Source organism: Brassica napus, chromosome C4, assembly GCF_020379485.1.
Source record: "Brassica napus cultivar Da-Ae chromosome C4, Da-Ae, whole genome shotgun sequence".
NCBI lineage: Eukaryota > Viridiplantae > Streptophyta > Magnoliopsida > Brassicales > Brassicaceae > Brassica > Brassica napus.
Window position 1 is genome coordinate 61,450,852 of NC_063447.1, and position 20,237 is coordinate 61,471,088.

The 20,237-nt window shown below is 33.7% G+C and overlaps 4 protein-coding genes across 6 annotated transcripts; all 4 read left to right on the forward strand.

Annotated features, from left to right (window-relative positions):
• LOC106392197 (protein NLP8) lies at positions 1 to 3,981 on the forward strand. 2 transcript variants are annotated; one of them, XM_013832992.3, is made up of 7 exons: positions 1 to 262; positions 639 to 1,534; positions 1,780 to 1,818; positions 2,100 to 2,675; positions 2,751 to 2,871; positions 2,963 to 3,232; positions 3,307 to 3,981. In XM_013832992.3, exons 2-7 carry the CDS (start codon positions 764 to 766, stop codon positions 3,846 to 3,848), a joined length of 2,319 nt encoding a protein of 772 aa, XP_013688446.2. In that variant the 5' UTR covers positions 1 to 262; positions 639 to 763; the 3' UTR covers positions 3,849 to 3,981. The 2 variants fall into 2 exon arrangements, with proteins under 2 accessions (XP_013688446.2, XP_022557304.2); XM_022701583.2 differs by lacking the exon at positions 1 to 262 and having other exon boundaries at positions 890 to 1,022; positions 1,118 to 1,534.
• Positions 3,982 to 6,060: 2,079 nt separating this feature from the next.
• LOC106424020 (protein NLP8-like) lies at positions 6,061 to 10,063 on the forward strand. 2 transcript variants are annotated; one of them, XR_007322693.1, is made up of 5 exons: positions 6,061 to 6,198; positions 6,340 to 7,622; positions 7,764 to 8,912; positions 9,008 to 9,281; positions 9,356 to 10,063. XR_007322693.1 is itself a non-coding variant. In XM_048755263.1 (4 exons), the coding sequence occupies exons 3-4, from the start codon at positions 8,639 to 8,641 to the stop codon at positions 9,511 to 9,513; spliced, it is 801 nt and encodes a 266-aa protein (XP_048611220.1). In that variant the 5' UTR covers positions 6,061 to 6,198; positions 6,340 to 7,622; positions 7,764 to 8,638; the 3' UTR covers positions 9,514 to 10,063. The 2 variants fall into 2 exon arrangements, 1 of the variants encoding a protein (XP_048611220.1); XM_048755263.1 differs by having other exon boundaries at positions 7,764 to 9,281.
• A 3,484-nt stretch (positions 10,064 to 13,547) lies between these two features.
• On the forward strand, positions 13,548 to 14,251 carry LOC106392423 (defensin-like protein 4). Its single transcript, XM_013833239.3, has 2 exons — positions 13,548 to 13,689; positions 13,845 to 14,251. The coding sequence occupies exons 1-2, from the start codon at positions 13,623 to 13,625 to the stop codon at positions 14,069 to 14,071; spliced, it is 294 nt and encodes a 97-aa protein (XP_013688693.1). The 5' UTR covers positions 13,548 to 13,622; the 3' UTR covers positions 14,072 to 14,251.
• Positions 14,252 to 16,866: 2,615 nt separating this feature from the next.
• On the forward strand, positions 16,867 to 17,871 carry LOC106394511. The gene has a single exon (XM_013835071.3). It carries the CDS (start codon positions 17,179 to 17,181, stop codon positions 17,671 to 17,673), a length of 495 nt encoding a protein of 164 aa, XP_013690525.2. The 5' UTR covers positions 16,867 to 17,178; the 3' UTR covers positions 17,674 to 17,871.
• The last annotated feature ends 2,366 nt before the right edge of the window (positions 17,872 to 20,237 follow it).

The following is a 20,237-nucleotide window of genomic DNA, read 5'->3' on the forward strand; positions in this document are numbered from 1 at the left end:
AACCGAGAATATTATAACTGAAAAAAACCGAAACCGCATAGAGACCTCTCAATGATTCCTATAAAAACATCATCATCCTTAATCAAAACACGCATCTTTTTTATTGCATACGCAAGCACAAAAGTTTCAGAGAGAAAAACCGATTAGATTCCCTGTCTGAGTAGACTTTCTCTCCTTCCTTGCAAAGCTTACGACTTTAGATTTAATAGAATCTGCCTCTTATTTCACTCAGCTCACGTAGCTTCTTCTCAAGAGAACTCAAGTGTGTACGCCTCTTTCTACTTTTAGCATAAAGCTCAACTTTTTAAACTTTACTCTGTTTTCTCTCCGGGAACACCATTCGTGTAGTTGTCGTCTCTGTTTTTGTATTGTCTTAAGGTCTGTCTGTAACTCTGAACTTTACTCTCTTCTTTGTCTTTGCTTTGCTCTGTTTTCTCTCGCCTCATGATGTAGTTGTCGTCTCTGTTTTTGAATTGTCTATGGTCTGTCTCAAACTCTCAACTTTGGTCTCTTTACTATTAAAGTTTTGAACTTTTACAATTCTTGTTTTAACTCTTTTGTCTTTATTTTCTGCGGTGAGTTTTGTCTTCTTTGAAGTCAATTAGTGAATTGATTTTGTGACGTCTTCTCTGTTGTAGGGTACTTACTGGTGGAGGTTTGATTCATTAACTTTGCTACGTGTGGTGGGTTTTCAAGCATCTCCTTTTTGTAATCAAAGATCCTGTCTTTGATCTCAATCAGTTCGTATCAAAATCAATACGAGATGGAACACCCTTTTGCTTCCAGAGAAAATGGGTTTGGCTATCAAGAGCATATGGATGGTTTAACCATTGGTTCTGGTGTTTGGAGTTTCATCTCTGATGACATGCTCAGCTCCTCTCCCACCTCTGAGCTTATGAATTTCAACTCTTTCCCCACGTGGTGCAATATCCCTTTTGACACTGACATGTTGTTCTCCCAGTATGGTCAAGAAATGAGCTCTCGGAGTCATCATCACTCATTAGATATCGATGAGATAAGTGGTAAACGACGCAGTGTACTGAACTGTACTATCCCCAGGTCTTTGAGCCACTCATTAGATGAGAAGATGCTTAAAGCACTAAGCTTGTTTATGCAGTTCTCAGGTTCAGGAGACGGCGTTTTAGCACAAGTCTGGACTCCTGTCAAGACAGGAGACCAGTACATGCTCAGCACATGCGGTCAAGCCTATCTGCTTGACCCGAGGCTCTCTCAGTACCGTGAGGTCTCAAGGAAATTCACGTTTGCTTCCAAACCAAATCAGTCTTCTTATCCTGGTCTCCCTGGGAGAGTCTTCATCTCTGGAGTGCGCGAGTGGACATCAAACGTGATGTATTACAAGAAGGATGAGTATCTGCGTGTGAAGCACGCAATAGATAACGAAGTCCGTGGCTCCATTGCCATACCTGTCCTTGAAGCATCTGGGACATCTTGTTGTGCTGTCATGGAGGTTGTCACATCTGATGAAAAGCTCAATTTTGATGTCGAGATGGACTCTGTTTGCCGTGCTCTCCAGGTGGATTCTCTTTCTCTCTATCTCTGCCCCTCTCTTTTATTTCCATTGGCTTATGCAAACTTGATTTAGGGTCTGAGAATCTTTGTTGGCTTAAGAACAGCCTGAGTCCCCTCTGCCAAAGCTTCCCAAGGGCAGCTCTGAAGACAGTTTGTTGTGGTTGAAAGGTTACACAATGCAGTTACTGATTCCTTGTTTTGTACTAAATATGTTGAAAACTTATTGTATACTTTCTTTTTCTTCTTCAGGCTGTAGACTTAAGGACATCAGTGGTCCCTCGCCCTCAGGTAACATCTGAACCAAACAAAAGCTTAAGCTATGTGCAACCCATTATTTCTCGGTTAGGTGTTGTTCGTTTGTCCATCTGTCATCTCCATCTAGATGATCCATCTGAATGTTATCCGGGACTGTTCGTTTCTTCATCCAGATGGATCATCTAAATGAACTTTTGCTCGTTTGCTTTTTTTTTTTCCATCTAAATGAGTTTAGTAAACAAATGAATTATATATACATTTGTTTTGGTTCGGTATCTTTCAAGTAATGACTAATGGTACTTTCTTATTTCCAGTACCTTTCAAGTAACCAAAGAGACGCCTTAGCTGAAATACAAGATGTTCTTCGAGCACTATGTCATGCACACAAGTTGCCTTTAGCTCTAACATGGATCCCAAACTCAGGTGTTCTTTGCGTAGAGGAGACAGCTTGTTATGTGAATGATATGGACATGGAAGGCTTTGTCCACGCGTGTTTGGATCATCCTCTAAGAGAAAAGGAAGGAATCGTTGGCAAAGCTTTTGTATCCAACCGACCGTCCTTTTCTTCTGATGTTAAGTCGTATGACATCAGTGAATACCCTCTTGTCCATCACGCTAGAAAGCACGGTTTGAATGCTGCGGTTGCTATAAAACTGAGGAGCACTTACACTGGTGAAGATGATTATATTCTTGAACTTTTCTTGCCTTTAAGTTTGAAAGGAAGCTTGGAACAACAACTTTTATTAGACAGCCTTGAGGTTACTTTGCAGAGAGTTTGTCGAACTCTGAGAACTGTTTCAGATGTGGAGGCAACTAACTCTACCACAAGCATATTTTCTGATAAGTCCTCTGATAAAGATAGTACAGGATCTCAAGGCACTTGTGAGCAGGTATGTTGATGTGTGCAATTTAGTTATTCTGTAGATGTTTACTAGATTGAACATTGATATTTTTTTTGTTTATAGGATATGAGCAAAGCTAGAACAGCAGAGAGGAAGAAAGGTACCATAGAGAAGAATGTGAGCTTAAGAGTTCTCCAGCAACATTTCTCTGGGAGTCTTAAGGATGCTGCAAGAAGCATTGGTGGTGAGATTTTCAAATAGTCTCATGCATGGATGTGTTTTTCATTACCAGACAAGCTTTCTAAATCTTAACTAACTTGGATCTAATCTTGCAGTTTGTCCCACTACACTGAAACGGATATGCAGACAACATGGGATCATGAGGTGGCCATCTCGCAAGATTAATAAAGTGAACAGGTCATTAAGGAAAATACAAACAGTGCTTGACTCTGTCCATGGTATAGAAGGAGGACTGAGGTTTGACTCAGCAACTGGAGAGTTTGTTTCAGTTTGCTCTTCTAATGGTAACAATGCATCATGTGAGCTCTTGAAACCTGAATCAGTCGACAATACAATTAAGTTAGAAGATGATATCATCACAAACGGTGAGAATCATCTCTATAACCATAAACCTTAGATGGATAAGACTACAATCTTAAGCCACTTTCTGTTTGTGCAGGATCATTCATGGAGGTTAATGCTAGTGATCAGCAATGTGCTTTGAAGGCTGAACAGTCTGGCTTCAATGACAGCTCTCAGGCAATTGCAAGTGGCAATATTATCGAACCTAACCGGTCCACGTCAGATTCATCAAATGTCTCAGGAGCAGTTATGCTTAGAAGCTCATCTCCTTCTATGGACCATAGGAACCAAATGAGAGCACACAAAAGCAATAGCAGCGAGAGTGGATCAGCAACGCTCACTGTAAAGGCCACTTACAGAGAAGACACAACACGTTTCAAGTTCGATCCATCAGTTGGGTGTCTACAGCTCTACAAAGAAGTTGGGAAACGCTTTAGACTGCAAGAAGGGTTGTTTCAGCTCAAGTACTTTGACGATGAAGAGGAATGGGTGATGCTGGTTACAGATTCTGATCTCCAAGAGTGTTTGGAGATGTTAGTTGGTATGCAAAAACAGACGGTGAAGTTTCTTGTTCGTGATTTGCCTGCGCGTATAGGTAGTTCTGCTGGTAGCAATGGTTACCTAGGAGAAGGTTTATAACACCTACTGCTCAGTTATGTCTTCTCCTGTGAAAGAATGTTGTTGTTTTTTTGTCAACGAAAGAATGTTGTTTAGTTCTCGGTATATTAATTTGCTTGTAAAAAAGGCATGAGTGGGAAAGGTAATTTTGGTATTAGTGGATCATGAGATTGTAGATGATATTCCATCGGTTCCAAAAAAAATTAGAAAAAAAAATTGTTTCAAAAAAAAAAAAAAATATATATATATATATATATATATATATAATGTATTGTTAACAAATAATAACACTGATTATAAATTTCAAGAAAATTAATTGAGTTGGTCTAATTTTTATTGGTTTAAAATTATGAAAATAAACAATACAAAAATTATGCATTAAATATTAAAATTTAATATGCTTTATATATTAATTGATAATGACTGCAACATTTGAGGTACTCACGTGTCATCACTATGATGATAAAATTTAGACTAATAAGTTTGGCCCTTTAAACATATATTATATTTTTTACTAAACTAACTATCAAATTATTAGTAGTGTACAAAAGAATATTCTATATTTTTTCTTTAAACAAAAGTTACAAAATTAGCTATAACAATTAATGATTTTGAATAATAAGGATTTGATAACAATTATTGTATCTTTCCTCTTTTTGTTTAATTTTATATTCTTAATAAAATAAAGAATCACATTAATCATATAATAAAAATTAGTTTTTTATATGTTGTATTTAGATTTTTTTAAATGACATTAAATTACTAAAACATTTAAAAGTCTCACACTAAATTTTTTTTGATCAATAATTTAACTTTTTTGTTATAACAACATACAAATGATTATAAAATCATACGAAAATAAAGTCTCATTTAATAGATATTCAGATTAAAAATATATGTATCTATTTCAACATCATTTAAAATAAACTATACACCATATAAAAATACATAAATATGTGGCACTAAAAAGTATTGAGTCCTTAATATTTTGATTTTCAAAATTTGCATTGAATTTTTAAAAACGATTATAAATTTCTAAAACTATTAAAAATCTCAAATTGAAAATTTTGTGGTCAATGTTTAAATTTTGTTATAGTAAATATACAAATGTTAATAAAATAGGAAGCTTCAATTAATGAATATCCATATTAAAATATATTATATATCTATATCAATATCATTTAAATTTAATTATATATCATATAAATAAATAAAATAATTTTTTAATTTATTTACCAAAATATTATTATAAATAAACAAGAGGCATTGTTTTGATTTATGTACTCACTCGAATTTGACTATATACATATTAGTTATTCACTTCTCAATTATTTAATATATTTATTACTTCATAATACCTAAACGAATACAAAATAAATAATAATATGTAAAAAGAATTCGTATGCATAATGTTCATTTTGCGCAAAAACGAATCTTAATCTAGTGTTTTATTAGTTGGTGTGATAAAACTAAAACATGTATCATTTTGAAGAGAGAGAGAGAGAGAGAGTAATAACTTTGTATATATCAGAGAATAAAAGTTAGATGTTTCTTTTCCAAATTACTATGTAATCACCTGTTTAGTCTCTTTTCAAGAACTTAACAAAAAGCAAAAAGAGAAAGCCCTCTGCAAGGGAAATAGACTGTGTCACTTGTCCGTTTGATGTGCCATAGTGTTAAGAATGGATTTAAGGATCTGAGCAAGAGATTGTTGGATTGAGGTATATATATAGCTGAAGAGGGAACGTAGAGAGGTGGGATGCATTTCATCAGAATGATTTATGGTTTCTTGAAGAGGCATCTATTTGTGAGATGAGGGATGTGGAGAGTTACAGGGCGTCATGATTTGATGGTTTATTGAGGAGCATTGAAATTCCATCAGAAGCATTACGCAGGAGGAGTTGGAGAGACAAACAAATTCGGCCATGAGATGATTCAAGGTGACTAAGTTTACAGTGAAGATACTAGCTAGTAATAGAATTAGGGGTGAGCAAAAAAAACCATAAACTTTTGGAAATGGGTTGGCTATTTTGATCTGGATGGTTCAAGGTCCATCAGGTTAACATACGTGATGACGTGGTTAAATGATTGGATGAAAATATTTCAGGTGATGTGACACTTCTATAAAACTAGAGATTTAGTTTCTTTTATATAGCTAAATGATTGGATGAGAATATTTCAGGTGATGTGACATCTTTAAAAAACCAAAAATTTAAAGATAAATAACATAATACAAATTGATTAACACATACCTTAACTCAAAAGTAAAACAGAGAATTGAGAGAAGAAATATAGACAGAGAAGTTAGCCATGGATACGAAGTCACTTTCTTTCTTCGCCGTATTTTTCATACTCTTTTTGGTCATATTTGGTAATTAACTATCTCCATATATTTTCACAGATATTTGTTACGAAAAATTGTGTTTAGTATTATTAAAATGATCCAGAAAGTATTTCGCTAGTTGATTTCTATTTTCTCGTGTATTTATCTAATATAATATATACTGAGCAGAGGTGCCGGAGATAGAAGCTCAGCTGTGCATGAGAGAATACGTTGGTGAATTTCCCTTAAGCAACTGTTCCGTTCTGGAAATTCAGCTTTGTCATACAAAATGCCGTGAAAACAACGGAGCTAAAGGTGGGATTTGCTATGTGGCAGGAGAGGGAGAAGACGAACAGCGTACCGAAAGCTTTAAGTGCTTATGCAACTTCTGCAGCGAGTACTTCTGTCAGATCTAGGTGGTCTTTGAATAATCCTGCATGTGTCATGGTTTGTATGATAATAAAAATGAAAGTCGTCCAATTAATAATAAATATGTGAAAAAGAGCCGGAAGTACCTTAAGGCCCACATGGTTTGATCAACATTATATGGTTGGTATCGTTTTATTTAACTTCTTCACAACTTTGCATAAGCCATGAAGAAAATATCTACTCGTGTTTAAAATCTTTAATTTAGCATCTAGGTCTAGATATCTGACTGCGATTGACTACTCGATCTACTTGTTACATTTTAGATTTTCAATACACATTTATTTATCTCTTATTTTTGTCAATATGTTATTTGAGAATCAAATAAATTAATATTTTTAGTAAATCAAGTTAATTATATAATTTGGATCTGATTTATGAAATGTTTTTGAATCATATTTTATATGAAGCTATTTTCTTATTATGTATGTCGGTTAAAAATCATTTTATATTAAAGAAATCTACACAATAATAAAAATAGTTTTTATTAATTATTTTAAAGATTCAGAATTTAAAATAATTTTAATTTTTCTAAATAAAATTTGCATATATGTAATTTTATTTATGATTATTTTCATTTTTTGTTACATCATTTATTTGTGTCTCATACAAATATTTAGTTTCGATCTGCCTTCGTGGTGTAGTATTAGAATTAGGGGTGGATCACAAAAAAAAAAAACAAAAAACCTCTGAAAATGGGCTGACAATTTTGATGGATTTGGATGGTTCAAGATTCATCAGCCTAACATCCGTGATGATGTGGCTAAATAATTGGATGAGAATATTTCAGATGAGATGGTACCCTATAAAACTAGAGATTTATTTTTTTTATATAGCTAAATGATTGGACGAGAATAATTCAGGTGATGTGACACTCCTAAACCAAAGATTTAAAGATAAATAGCATAGTACAAGTTGATTAACACATACCTTAACTCAAAAGTAAAATAGAGAGTAGAGAGGAGAAATATAAACAGAGAAGTTGGCCATGGCTACGAAATCACTTTCTTTCTTCGCCGTACTTATCATACTCTTGGTCATCTTTGGTAATCAATTAACTCCGTATGCATTCACATATATTTGTTAAGAGAAATTGTGTTTCATATAATTAAAATGATCCAGAAAGTATTTCTCATGTTGATTTATATTTTCTCATGTATTTATCTAATACAATATATAATGAGCAGAAGTTCCAGAGATAGAAGCAGAGCCGTGCTTGAAACAATACGTCGGTGGATTTACCTCGGATTCCTGTTTCGGTCAGGCAATTCAGGTTTGTTATTGGAAATGCCGTTTAAAAAACAAAGCTAAAGGTAGAATTTGCTATTCGGGAGAGGGCGCCGATAACTATAAGTGTTTATGCGACTTCTGCAGCGACAATCCTTCATGTGTAGGTGGTCCAAGTCATAATGATTAGTCCTGCATGTGTCATGCTTTGTATGATAATAAAAATGAAAATCGCCCAAGTAATAATGAATATGTGAAAAAAAGAGCAGGAAGTACCTTAAGTCTCACATGGTTTGATCACATTATTATCTGGTTGGTATCGTGTTATATGCGAATATAATAATTATTTAACTTCTTCACAACTTTGCATAAGTCACAAGAACCCGATGCAAAGAAACTATCTACTTGTGTTTAAAATCTTTAATTCAGCATCCATGTGTAAGATATCTGAATGTGATTGACTACTCGATTAATTTACTGTCAATCGACGATCATAAACAAAACATAACTGTGGCGTGTGAACAAGTGATTTAATAGATTTTGTTCCGTTGACATAACACATTCTTTGGGTTGAACACACAAAAAAAAAATCTAATGGATGAAATGAAACACACAAAATGAACCTAACAGAGAGATACATCATATGTTGGTTGGTATAGAGGAAGACAATAACTTTCAGTCCCACAAGTAGAGAGACTCACTCACCGAATTAATTAAAAGTATTGCATCGATAATGTTGAAAATTCTGGTTTTGTAAACACATTAGACCATCCGACGTAGTTTCAACTGTTGAATATTCAACAATAAGATTGTTTAAATTTTGTAACATATCTAGATGGAGTTTAACCTTTGGTTATCAAGAACATATGGATGGTTTAACTACTCTTCCACCTTCGACTCTTTCCCCACGTGGTGTGACAGCCCTTCTTCGACTGATACCTTGGTCGCCCAATATGGTCTATCAGCCTCTCCCCCTACGCCCTTTGGAGTTACTATCACTTCATCTCATGCAGCTGCGCCGAGGGATTCTACTTGGTCAAGCTCTTACTATGGTCAAGAAATGAGCTCTCGGATTCCTCATCACTCATTAGATATCAATGAGCTAAGTGGTAAACGACGCAGTGTACTGAACTGTACTATCCCCAGGTCTTTGAGCCACTCATTAGACGAGAAGATGCTAAAGGCATTAAGCTTGTTTGTGCAGTTGTCAGGTTCAGGAGAGGGCGTTTTAGCTCAAGTCTGGACACCTATCAAGACGGGAGACCAGTACATGCTCAGTACATGTGACCAAGCCTATCTGCTTGACCCGAGGCTCTCTCAGTACCGTGAGGTCTCAAGGAAATTAACTTTTGCTTCCAAACCAAATCAGTGTTCTTATCCTGGCAGAGTCTTCATCTTTGGATTGCGCGAATGGACATCAAACGTGATGTATTACAAGAAGGATGAGTATCTGCGTGACAAGCACGCAATAGATAACGGTAAGTTTCATCTCTATGTCATAAAAGCTTAGGTGGAGAAGACTACAATCTTAAGCAATTTTCTGTTTGTGCAGGATCTAACATGGAGGTTAATGCTAGTGGCATGGATACAACAATCAGATGCAGTGGCGATATTATCCAGCCTAACGGTCCATGTCAGACTCATCAAATGGCTCAGGAGCAGTTATGCTCAGAAGCTCATCTCCTTCAATGGACGATAGGAACCAAATGAGAACACACAAAGGCAATAGCAGTGAGAGTGGATTTCGAACACTCATTGTAAAGGCTACTTACAGAGAAGACACTATACGTTTCAAGTTCGATCCATCTGTTGGGTGTCTACAGCTCTACAAAGAAGTTGGGAAGCGCTTTAGACTGCAAGATGGGTTGTTTCAGCTCAAGTACTTTGACGATGAAGAGGAATGGGTGATGCTGGTTACAGATTCTGATCTCCAAGAGCGTTTGGAGATATTAGTTGGTATGGGAAAACACACGGTGAAGTTTCTTGTTCGTGATGTGCCTGGGCCTATAGGTAGTTCTGCTGGCAGCAGCGGTTACTTAGGAGAAGGTTTATAACATCTACTGCTCAGTTCTGTTTTCCTCTGTGGAAGAATGTTGTTTATTTCTCCATATACTAGTTTGCTTGTAATAAAAGGCACGAGGGTTTGATTACCAACAAAAAAAAAAAGGCATGAGGGAGAAAGGCAATTTTGGTTTACTGGAGTCAGGATACTGTATATGATAATCGTTTTATATAAACTGAGAATCATCTTTCCAATCAATGTTACTTTTGTATTTCCGATTCCTCAAAATTTTAGAATACATCTGCAACATTTCCATATCCGAAATCTCAAATATCCGAAATATCCTAAATAACCGAAACCACCGCACCACCGAGAACCGAACGGATAATCGAATATATAAAAATATTAATTATACAAACGTAACTAAATATATATTTATAATTTAGCTCTTTCAAAGTGAAAATCGTTCCGGTGGCCGGCGTGCATCTCGCCGTCGGTCGCCATCTCTGTTTCTATTTTGTTTTTTGTTACCTTTGTATCATATAATCGATCTTTAGATCGAAATAAACTTCCGGTTAGCGGATTACCCTTTCGTAAGGCGACTTTTGTTTTACCGACCTGTTCGGGTTTCATATCATCCCTTTCACTGATCTTCATTTCAATTCCGATGGCTATTGATCTGATATCTTTTTTCATCGTTTCAACTTTATCTCTTCCTAAAAGAATCAGTCTTCACATGATATATCAGCCGTGTTCTATGTCGTCGAAGTGAAGCATCTTGGACTGGAAGAAGAGTGAGTTTGATGGATTTATTAAGTCTCTATGAAGAAGATTCAGCAGAGTTGGCGTTTGACAACGGTCCAACAAAGAGTCTCCTTTCATCCCGACTTGAACTTCCTATGTGTTTAATTAACGGTGAATCAAGGTCCCTCTGATCAGTTTGTCTCGGCTTGAGTGAAAGGCGTCTTCCAAGTGAGCACAAGCTTTAGTTGACTTGAAGTCTTGCGGAGGTTCTGATGGAGAGCTTCCCCGGCGAGCTACTCCTATTCGGTGGTGGAGCCAAGGTTGGTGGAATCAACAGGTGTCGAACATGCGTCCTACTATCTAGCCACGTAATGCCAACATATGGGGATCTGCTTACACGTGTTCGTTAGATTGTATGCTCTATTTTCAGATTGTTCACGTGTTGACTTTAAGTCTAATTAAATATTGTACTCATGTTTAGCCAAAAGGCTTAATGAAAAGTATGTTGACAAAGAAAAATATATATTTATAATTTAATAATCTATTAAAAGTATCAAACATTTGAAAAAAAATCTAAATTATTATAAAGTATTGAACTATCCGAAAGTATCTAGATATTTTTATCTAAAATAATCCAAAATATCCTACATTTTTATCTGAATCATCTTATTTAACCCGAATTACCCGAACTATCCAAAATAACCAAACCAGAATCGGAACCAAATAAGAATCTAATTTTTTTAGATATTTTTTTGTTCCTAGTTTTACTATCTGAACTGAATCGAACCCAAAATTATCAAAACCAAAAATGGGTTAAATAGTAAATAGATCTTTTAGTCCTTTACCTGAACTATTTGATACTCGAAATATCCAAACCAGACCGAACTGATACCTGAAATATCCTTACCCAACTAAACCAATCCCTACGCGAATGCTCCAGACCTAGTAAGGTCTTTTAGAAATATATTAGGTGGACGCCCGCGGTTTCGCGGGTTTGAATTTTTGTAACAATATATTTATTATAATTTTTTAAATTAAAATATGTTTTTATCATTATGTGTTTTTGTTAAATATTTTTTTAAGAATAATTGTTTAAAAAGGGATAAATATGACTATTTTAAATATTTTTTGATATTTGTTTCGATAATTGTACTAAAATTAGTTATGTATAATATTCATGATGCAATTTTTAATAAAATTATTTAATTTTTGAAGGTATATAATACTGAAACTTTTGGAATATTTTATATAGTTTAGAAATACTTGATTGTTAAAAATGATTTTATGAAGCATTATATATATTATATAAATCACATATTTAATTACCATAAATTATTTTGTGAAATATATTTATTGTATATGGCCTTATATTTGTATATAAAGTATTATAATAACTATTAATATCTAATAAAATTAATACATGCCAAATATAAAAACAGATTTTATAAATTAATTTTTGAGCTTGTATAAATAAATTAAAACCTCTTATCATAATTTAAAACATATGATAAGCCAATATAAATAATTTTATAAATGTATTTATAATTTTTATAAATGATTTATAAAGCATGTATGAATTTTATTAGATATTAATAGTTATTATAATACTTTATATACAAATATAAGGCCATATACAAATATAAGGCCATATAAAAATATAAGGATTTATATAAGAATATAAAATTATTATAGCGATTTAAAAAAACTTTTTTGTTTACTATTTTATGTAGTTTATAAATATATAAAAAATGATCAAACATTATTACTCTTTCTATAGTTTCAACAAATTAGTTACCATAAATAATTGTTTGTAATATTATGTAGATATTTGGCAAGTGATATTAACTGTTTATAGACTTATTTTTCTTTTAAATCTAATTAAAAATAAATAAAAATTATAAATTCTCGATAATCAATTTATAACAGTTCTTTAAGATTTCATAAATGATCGACACATAACCAAAAATCTCTTAAATGACTTCTCAATTAATATATAGTATGATATCTTATAACAAAAATCTCTCTTTTTTTCGATCCAGTTACTCCAATAGCTTTGATTTTAAGCCCTTATAGATGACTTACAAACTCTTATAATAATTTAAAAATATACAATAAGCCAAGATAAATAATTTGATAAATGTTTTTATAGATGATTTATAAAGCATATAATATGAACTTTAGGAGATGTTAATAGTTATTTTGATAATTTATATAAAACATAATGCTTTTAAATAAGAATATAAAATTATTATATTGATTTATATAAACAGTTTGTCGTTTATTATTTTATGTGTTTTTAAATATAAAAAATCATCAATTTATTTCCCTTTCTATAACTTCAAGAATAAGTTACCATAAATCATTATTTGTAATATTATTATGTAAATTATTTGGTAAGTGATGTTAATTGGTTATAGACTCGCCTTTTCTTTTTAGATCTAATTAAAATAAATAAAAATTAAAAATCATCGACCAATCAAATTGTAACAATTTGGTAAGAGTTCACCTATGATCGACACATAAGCAAAATTCACTAAAGTGAATTCTCAATTAATATATAGTATGATATGATAATTTATATAAAATATAATGCTTTTAAATAAGAATATAAAAGCATTATATTGATTTATATAAACGGTTTGTCGTTTATTATTTTATGTGTTTTTAAACGTAAAAAATGATCAATTTATTTATCTTTCTATAATTTCAAGAGTTAGTTACCATAAAACATTATTTGTAATTATTATGTAAATTATTTGGTAAGTGATATTAATTGGTTATAGACTTATCTTTTTTTTAGATCTAATTAAAATAAATAAAAATTAAAAATCATCCACCAATCAAATTATAATTAACAATTTTGTAAGAGTTCACCTATGATCAACACATAAGCAAAATTTACTAAAGTGACTTCTCAATTAATATATGGTAGAATTTATATTACTGATGGCAGCTAACTCTTAGAATGATAATTTATTACCCCCAACGAATAAGATAAATAGCTTAGTGTACGAGTTCATTTACAGACGTTAACTCCAAAGTGAAACAAAGAAAGTTGAGATATAGAGAGAATATGGACATGGCAACGAAGTCGGTTTCTTCCTTAGCTGCATTTTTCATCCTCTTTCTGGTTATCTTTGGTAATTAACTAACTCCGTATTTATTCACATATATTTTGTTTTTATTTATGTGAATCATAGCTAATTCAGTAAGTATTTCTCTCGGCTATCCAGTAAGTTGCATTATATATGTGATTTCTATTTTCTCAAATATTCTCTATATATAAAATGAGCAGAAATGCCGGAGATAGAGGCGCAGGATAGCGAGTGTCTGAAAGAATACGGTGGTGATGTTGGCTTCGGTTTCTGTGCGCCTAGGATATATCCGTCGTTTTGTGTCCAAAGATGCCGTGCGGACAAGGGAGCTCTAAGTGGAAAATGCATTTGGGGACAGGGCGGTAATGTTAAGTGCCTATGCAACTTTTGCCGCCACGAACCTGGTCAGATTCTAAGTGGCATTTGATCAATCCTGCATATGTGATGATGGTTTCTGAAATAATACTGGTGAAAATGGTCCAAGTAATAATGTAGTAATGTGTATGAAAAATAAAACCGCCGAAAGCATCTAAGGCTTACATGGTTTGATCATATTATATGGTTTGTATCGTGGTAGAGGCGACTAAAATAAGTATCAACTTTCATATTTCACAACTTTGCATATGCCAAAAGAACCCGAGCCAAAGAAAATCTAAAATCCTTCATTTAGCATCCGAGAGCGTCTTTATCCCTAAACTCCATTAAGGTTTTTTATTATTTTTATTTTTTTCTGATTTTTTTAAAAAATTAAAAAAAAACTCACTAACCTCAGGTCGTTATATGTTCGTGGGGTCCGCGAATATTGTAAAAAACACACAACACACGTCTTTTATTTTGTACACATAACATACTGTTTTTTTTTTTTAACTGTGGGTCCTTTCCCCTGAGAGACGCTCAAAAGTGAACGATAAAGATGCTGTAAGTGAAGATATTTGACTGTGTTTGATTGTCGGTCGACTAATTTATGGGTAATCAACCGTCAGAAATTGAATGTATCTGTGACGTGTTAACAAGAGATTTAAATAGATTTTTCCATCTCTAGAAAGTGCTTATGCGACTTCTGCAGCGACAAAGTTTGTGACCAGTTTACTAAGTGTCACTTGAATCCTGCAACAATATTTATAGTACTGATGACAGCTGAATGATTCTTCAACAATAATTTATTGCCCCAACGATACAAGATAAATAAATATAATACATGCGTTAACTCCAAAGTAAAACAAAGAGAGTAGAGAGAAAGATTGGTGAAAATGGTCCAAGTAACAAAGTAGTGATGAATATTTTTTTTTTTGAGAATAACGTAGTGATGAATATGTGAAATAAAAAAAAGCCGGAAGTATCCAAGGCTCGCATGGTTTCATCATATTATAAAAGGTTGGTACTTGGTATCGTGGGAGAGGCGAATAAAATTAATTTTAGTTAACTTGCATATTGTGTTCAAAAAAAAAAAAAAAAAAAGTTAACTTGACATACATCACAACCAGTGCAGGCCCTTGGTAGAAGCGAAGGAAGCACCTACTTCCAGCCTTTTGTTTTATCTGTTATTTTCGACCACATTTTTTACAAGTTCTCATTACTCTAGTGGTGATCAACAGTTGTTGCCAGGTCAAACAACCAAGGTTCGAATCTTTCAGTGGGCATTTTAACACTTTCTTTTATCTTACTTTTTCCCCTGTTAAAAAGTGGCCAAATTTTTGGCTTCTTGTCTTTAAATTCTTAGGACCCGGCTCTGATCACAACTTTGCATATATAAGCCCAAAAAGAATTCGAGGCAAAAAAAATATCTACTTGTCTGAAATCTTTCAATTAGCATCGACGTGTAGATATCTGACTGTCGTTCGTTTATTTATGGTTAATTAACGGTCAGAAACTACATGTAACTGTGACGTGTGAACAATATCGTTGACAGCTAAATGAGTCTTTGATAATATTTTATTTGCCCAACGATAAAGAGAAATAGCATGGTACGTGTTCATTTACACATACGTTAACTCCAAAGTGAGACAAAGAGAGTAAGAGTTATATAGAGAGAAGATGGCCATGACAACAAAGCCAGTTTCTTCATTCGCCGTATTTTTCATTCTCTTTTTGGTTATCTTTGATAAATTAACCAATTAACTCCATATTTGTTTAATTTTTAAAATAAACTATATAATTTAAAATTTGTTTTCATTAGTTTAAGGTAGTAAGGATTAATCATTGTTAGATAATCTAATTTTGTTATTTAATTTTTTTTTTTATAATTTTAAAAGTTAACATCAACAAATATTTAAATATTTAACATATGGAGTTATAGTATTACAACATTAAATTATATCTATTTAATTTATACTATCTATAAATTCAATCGATCATTTATTGTTTAAATCCAATTATTAATAGCCAAAAAAAAAATTTTATTGGCCAAAATTTACATAAGCCAGAGACAAACAAAATATTTTAAAATTTTTCATCGAGCATGCACGTGCACGTGAGGCATCTGATTGTCGTTCAATTAGTTAATTAACGGTTAATCAAGTTCATAATCAGATGTAATTAATTGTGACTATGAACAAAAAAATCATTTGAAAGACAATTTATACGCATATTAATAAAAATAAATACACATTTTATCTATTAATTTTTAGTTTTATTTTAAGGTTTTATTTTAAGGTTTTATTTATTTCCTAGTAAATTTATAGCATTTAGAATTTGATTTATATTCTATTTTAAATTAAAATACATTAATTAAAATCTAAAACATTAGTCTTTTAAATACAAAAGTAGAAAATTGAAATATCAGTCTCTTATATACGGAGAAAATAAATAAATATTGTTCGATATCTAAAGTAGATTTATACAGAATGACAAACTTAAAGATCAGTTTCTAAAAATCCAAATAATAATATGCGAAATTACTGTAGTGCAATTCTAATAATAAAAAAATGTATAAATACATATATGAATATATGCAGAGATTTTTGTTAAGGTAATACACAATACATATTTAACCGTTAAGCGTAAGTGTCAATTGAATCCTGCATGTGTCATGGCTTGTGTAATAAGAGTGAAAATGGTCGAAGTAATAATGAATATGTGAAGAAAAACATATAAAATAGTTATTTTAGTAGTATATGTTTATGAATGTCACAACCGTCAGATTAATTTTATGTCGCAAGGATAGGGCCTACTTGGCTTCATCCTGCTACATTGTCTTAAACATTGTCTCCATCCTGCTACTTTCATCCATGTGACCTTGGATTTTTATTTTCTAGTGGTTATTTCTGTTCTTATCGGCCTATGTGCCTGTCTTTCAGCCCTACTGAGTTTGCATTGAACTTTTGTTTTCCTTGTTTTTGCATGGTGTATGATCACCAATGCCTTACCTTGTATTTTGGCTTTTTGCGTTGGATGGAATTACTCAGTGTTAAAAAAGAAAAAATTACAGTTAATCCAACGGCTATGGATAAACATCAATACTGACGCGTGAACGACAGAAAATAATTAGGTTTAATCCGCACGTAACTCACGAGAAGAGTGGAGAGAGAGAGAGAGATGGGGATATCAGGTTCAAAGCGAGTCAAGACGACTCTATCCAACTCGCCCGAGTTCCACTCGGCTTGTGACTCAGCGTACGAGGAGTCTCTTTCTCTCGCTCAGCATGCTTTCGCCGGCGTTCGCCCCTACCAACTCCTCTCCGCCGCCGCCCACATCCACCGGAACCTCTTCTCTTTCCCTCTAATCATCAGGTGGGTCCCTTCTCCTCCGAGTCAGTCCCAAGTCGACTCAGCTCTCCGAGTCATCACCTCCCGAGTCACGGCGGCGGATATTCTCGGGCCGGAGGACTTCAAGGAGTGGGCCATCGAGGTTTTCACGGGAACCGTTGTGGGAAACGCGAGGAAAGCGATAGCGAGTCGGATTCCGTTAGGAATCGCCGGAATAGCTGGGATCGGCGCCGTGACTCGGTCAGGACAGAACCTGATCGGAGCCGCGATTGGTGTGTACGCAGTTGGAGTTGCAACTTCGGTTTTTCTCAGCCTCTCTGACTAAAAAAAAACATTAGTAGTGTTATGTTTTGTTCTTCGCACGTGGTTCTGTTTCAAGAAATGTACGGAGATTTTCTTTGTAAACTGGTTCTGACAACTGAAATGAGTTTGGTAATGAACTATGTGATTGTTGTCTTTAAATCTTCCCTTAAATCTTGTATATATCGGTACCCTAAATTCTTAGCAATCATCTTTCTCAGCATATTCATACATTTAACTCCCCAAACTTGGTAAAAGACATTAGGCAAACACTACTTTTTTTTGTCGGCAAAATGGTATTAACTTAAAATAGGATGTACGTTTTAAATATGTGTTGACTGCTCATATGTTGCAGAACTTTTTATATGGATTTGGGTTACAAGAAGAATGGGTTTGGCTAAACTCTATCACCTTTTTGATAGTTTAGACATTGGATTTGTATGAGTGCCATAATTCTTTTTTTTTTGGTCGGTTGTTAATTTATTATTCATTTTGAAGTACTCAACTTAGAAAGAATCTCAATATATGATTTTAAAATTTTGAATAGCTAAGTATTGATGTTCAAAGTATCTAATTATATAAAGGAGTGTTTTGCTAACTCCGTAGACTGCCACCTAGGATTCCAGCTCAGAAAGTCGCTGTACAAAGAGTCGATACGTGTCCCACCTGTCAAACGTCGCGTTTCATTAAAAGAATCAGCGATAGCAGTCAACCCTAATAGCACAATGTTCATCTCCGCTCTTTGTTCTTCGTCGTCTGATCTTCTTTTTCATCAACCAAAACGTTACCAGTTACAGATTCGTCTCATTAAACCTTTTCTTAACTCCAGCAACCATGATCTGGCCTTGAATGTGAACTTCTCTTCTGCGAGACGGTGTCATTGCGAATATAAGAAGTTAAACCTTCATCTTCTCAAATCCATCTTCTCGATCTGTTGAATCAACAAAGTAAACTTATTTTCTCATACATGGCTAAGGTCCTGTTCGTTTGCTCACCCAGATGATCCATCTCGCTGAAGATGCAAATCAATGTTCGTTTTGTGCATTATAATGCTACATCCAAATGGATCACCCAACTGAATTTTTAAAAACTCATCTCAAATTCTCACCAAAATGAAAGTGAGTCTTGATGGTGCATGGATGCAGATGCATCTAGTTGAGTCCAAAATGATAAATGACAAAAATAACATTTTAAAAATAAAATATTATTTTCAAACCCTAAATTCTATTTTTTGCATATACATTTTTCTGATATAACCAAAAAATGCATTTTCTCGCAAAAAGTAAAAAACACACTTTCCCGCCAAAATCGCAAGATGCGTTTTTCCGCAAAACAACGTAAAACACACATTTCCATAAAAACACATTTTTCGGCCAAACCAGTAAAATCGTACTTTTCGACCAAAACCGAAAAATCGCATTTTCCCGTCAAAAAAAAAAAAAAACATTTTCTCGCCAAAACCCAAAAAACACATTTTCCTGCCAAACTCCAAGAAGCATTTTCTGGCCAAAACCGCAAAAAACATTTTCTCGCTAAAATCGGAAAAACACAATTTTCTCGCCAAAACCGGAAAAACGCAATTTTTTCGCTAAAATCGGAAAAATGCATTTTCTCGCTAAAACCAGAAAACACAATTTTTCCGCCAAAACTGGAAAACGCATTTTCCCGCCAAAACCGGAAAAACACATTTTCCCGCCAAAACTGGAAAACATAATTTTCCCGCTAAAACTAGAAAACAAAATTTTCCCGCCAAAACCAGAAAACACAATTTTCCCGCCAAAACCGGAAAACACAATTTTCCCACCAAAACCGGAAAACACAATTTTCCCACCAAAACCGGAAAACAGAATTTTCCCGCCAAAACCGGAAAACGCATTTTTCCGCCAAAACTGGAAAACGCATTTTCTCGCCCAAAACTGGAAAAATGAATTTTCTCGTCGAAACCGCAAAAATACTTTTCCCGCCAAAATCGCGAAAAAACTTTCCCGCCAAAATCGTGAAAAAAAACTTTTCCCGCCAAAATCGTGAAAAAAAAACTTTTCCCGTCAAAAACACTTTTCCCGGCAAAACCGCAAAACACACTTTTCCCATCCAAACCACAAAACGCATTTTTCCGCCAAACACATAAAAACGTATTTTTCCGCCAAAACAACAAAAATGCACTTTTTCGCCAAAAATACATTTTTCCTCAAAAACCGCAAAAATATTTTCTGCCAAAACTGTAAAAATGCTATTTTTCCACCGAGACGTAAAAAATTATATTTTAATCATTTTATTAACAAGTCCACCTGGATGTAGATGGAAACTAAAAAATGAAAAGCAAACGAACATAGTTGCATTCAGATGATTCATCTAGATGCATAACGAACAACACCCAGATGGTCCATCTAGATGGAGCATCTGGATAAGACATCTAGATGGACCATCTGGATGCATCTTCCAAATGTACAAACGAACAGGGCCTAACTCGAAAGTTCTTCTCTCTGATTTGAAATCTAGTAAATGTTCCTCTCCGGTTGAGGTTAGGTTGATGCGGTGATTTCCTCTCCCTGGCAAAGGGAAACATGAACGGTTAGTGGCTACACTCAG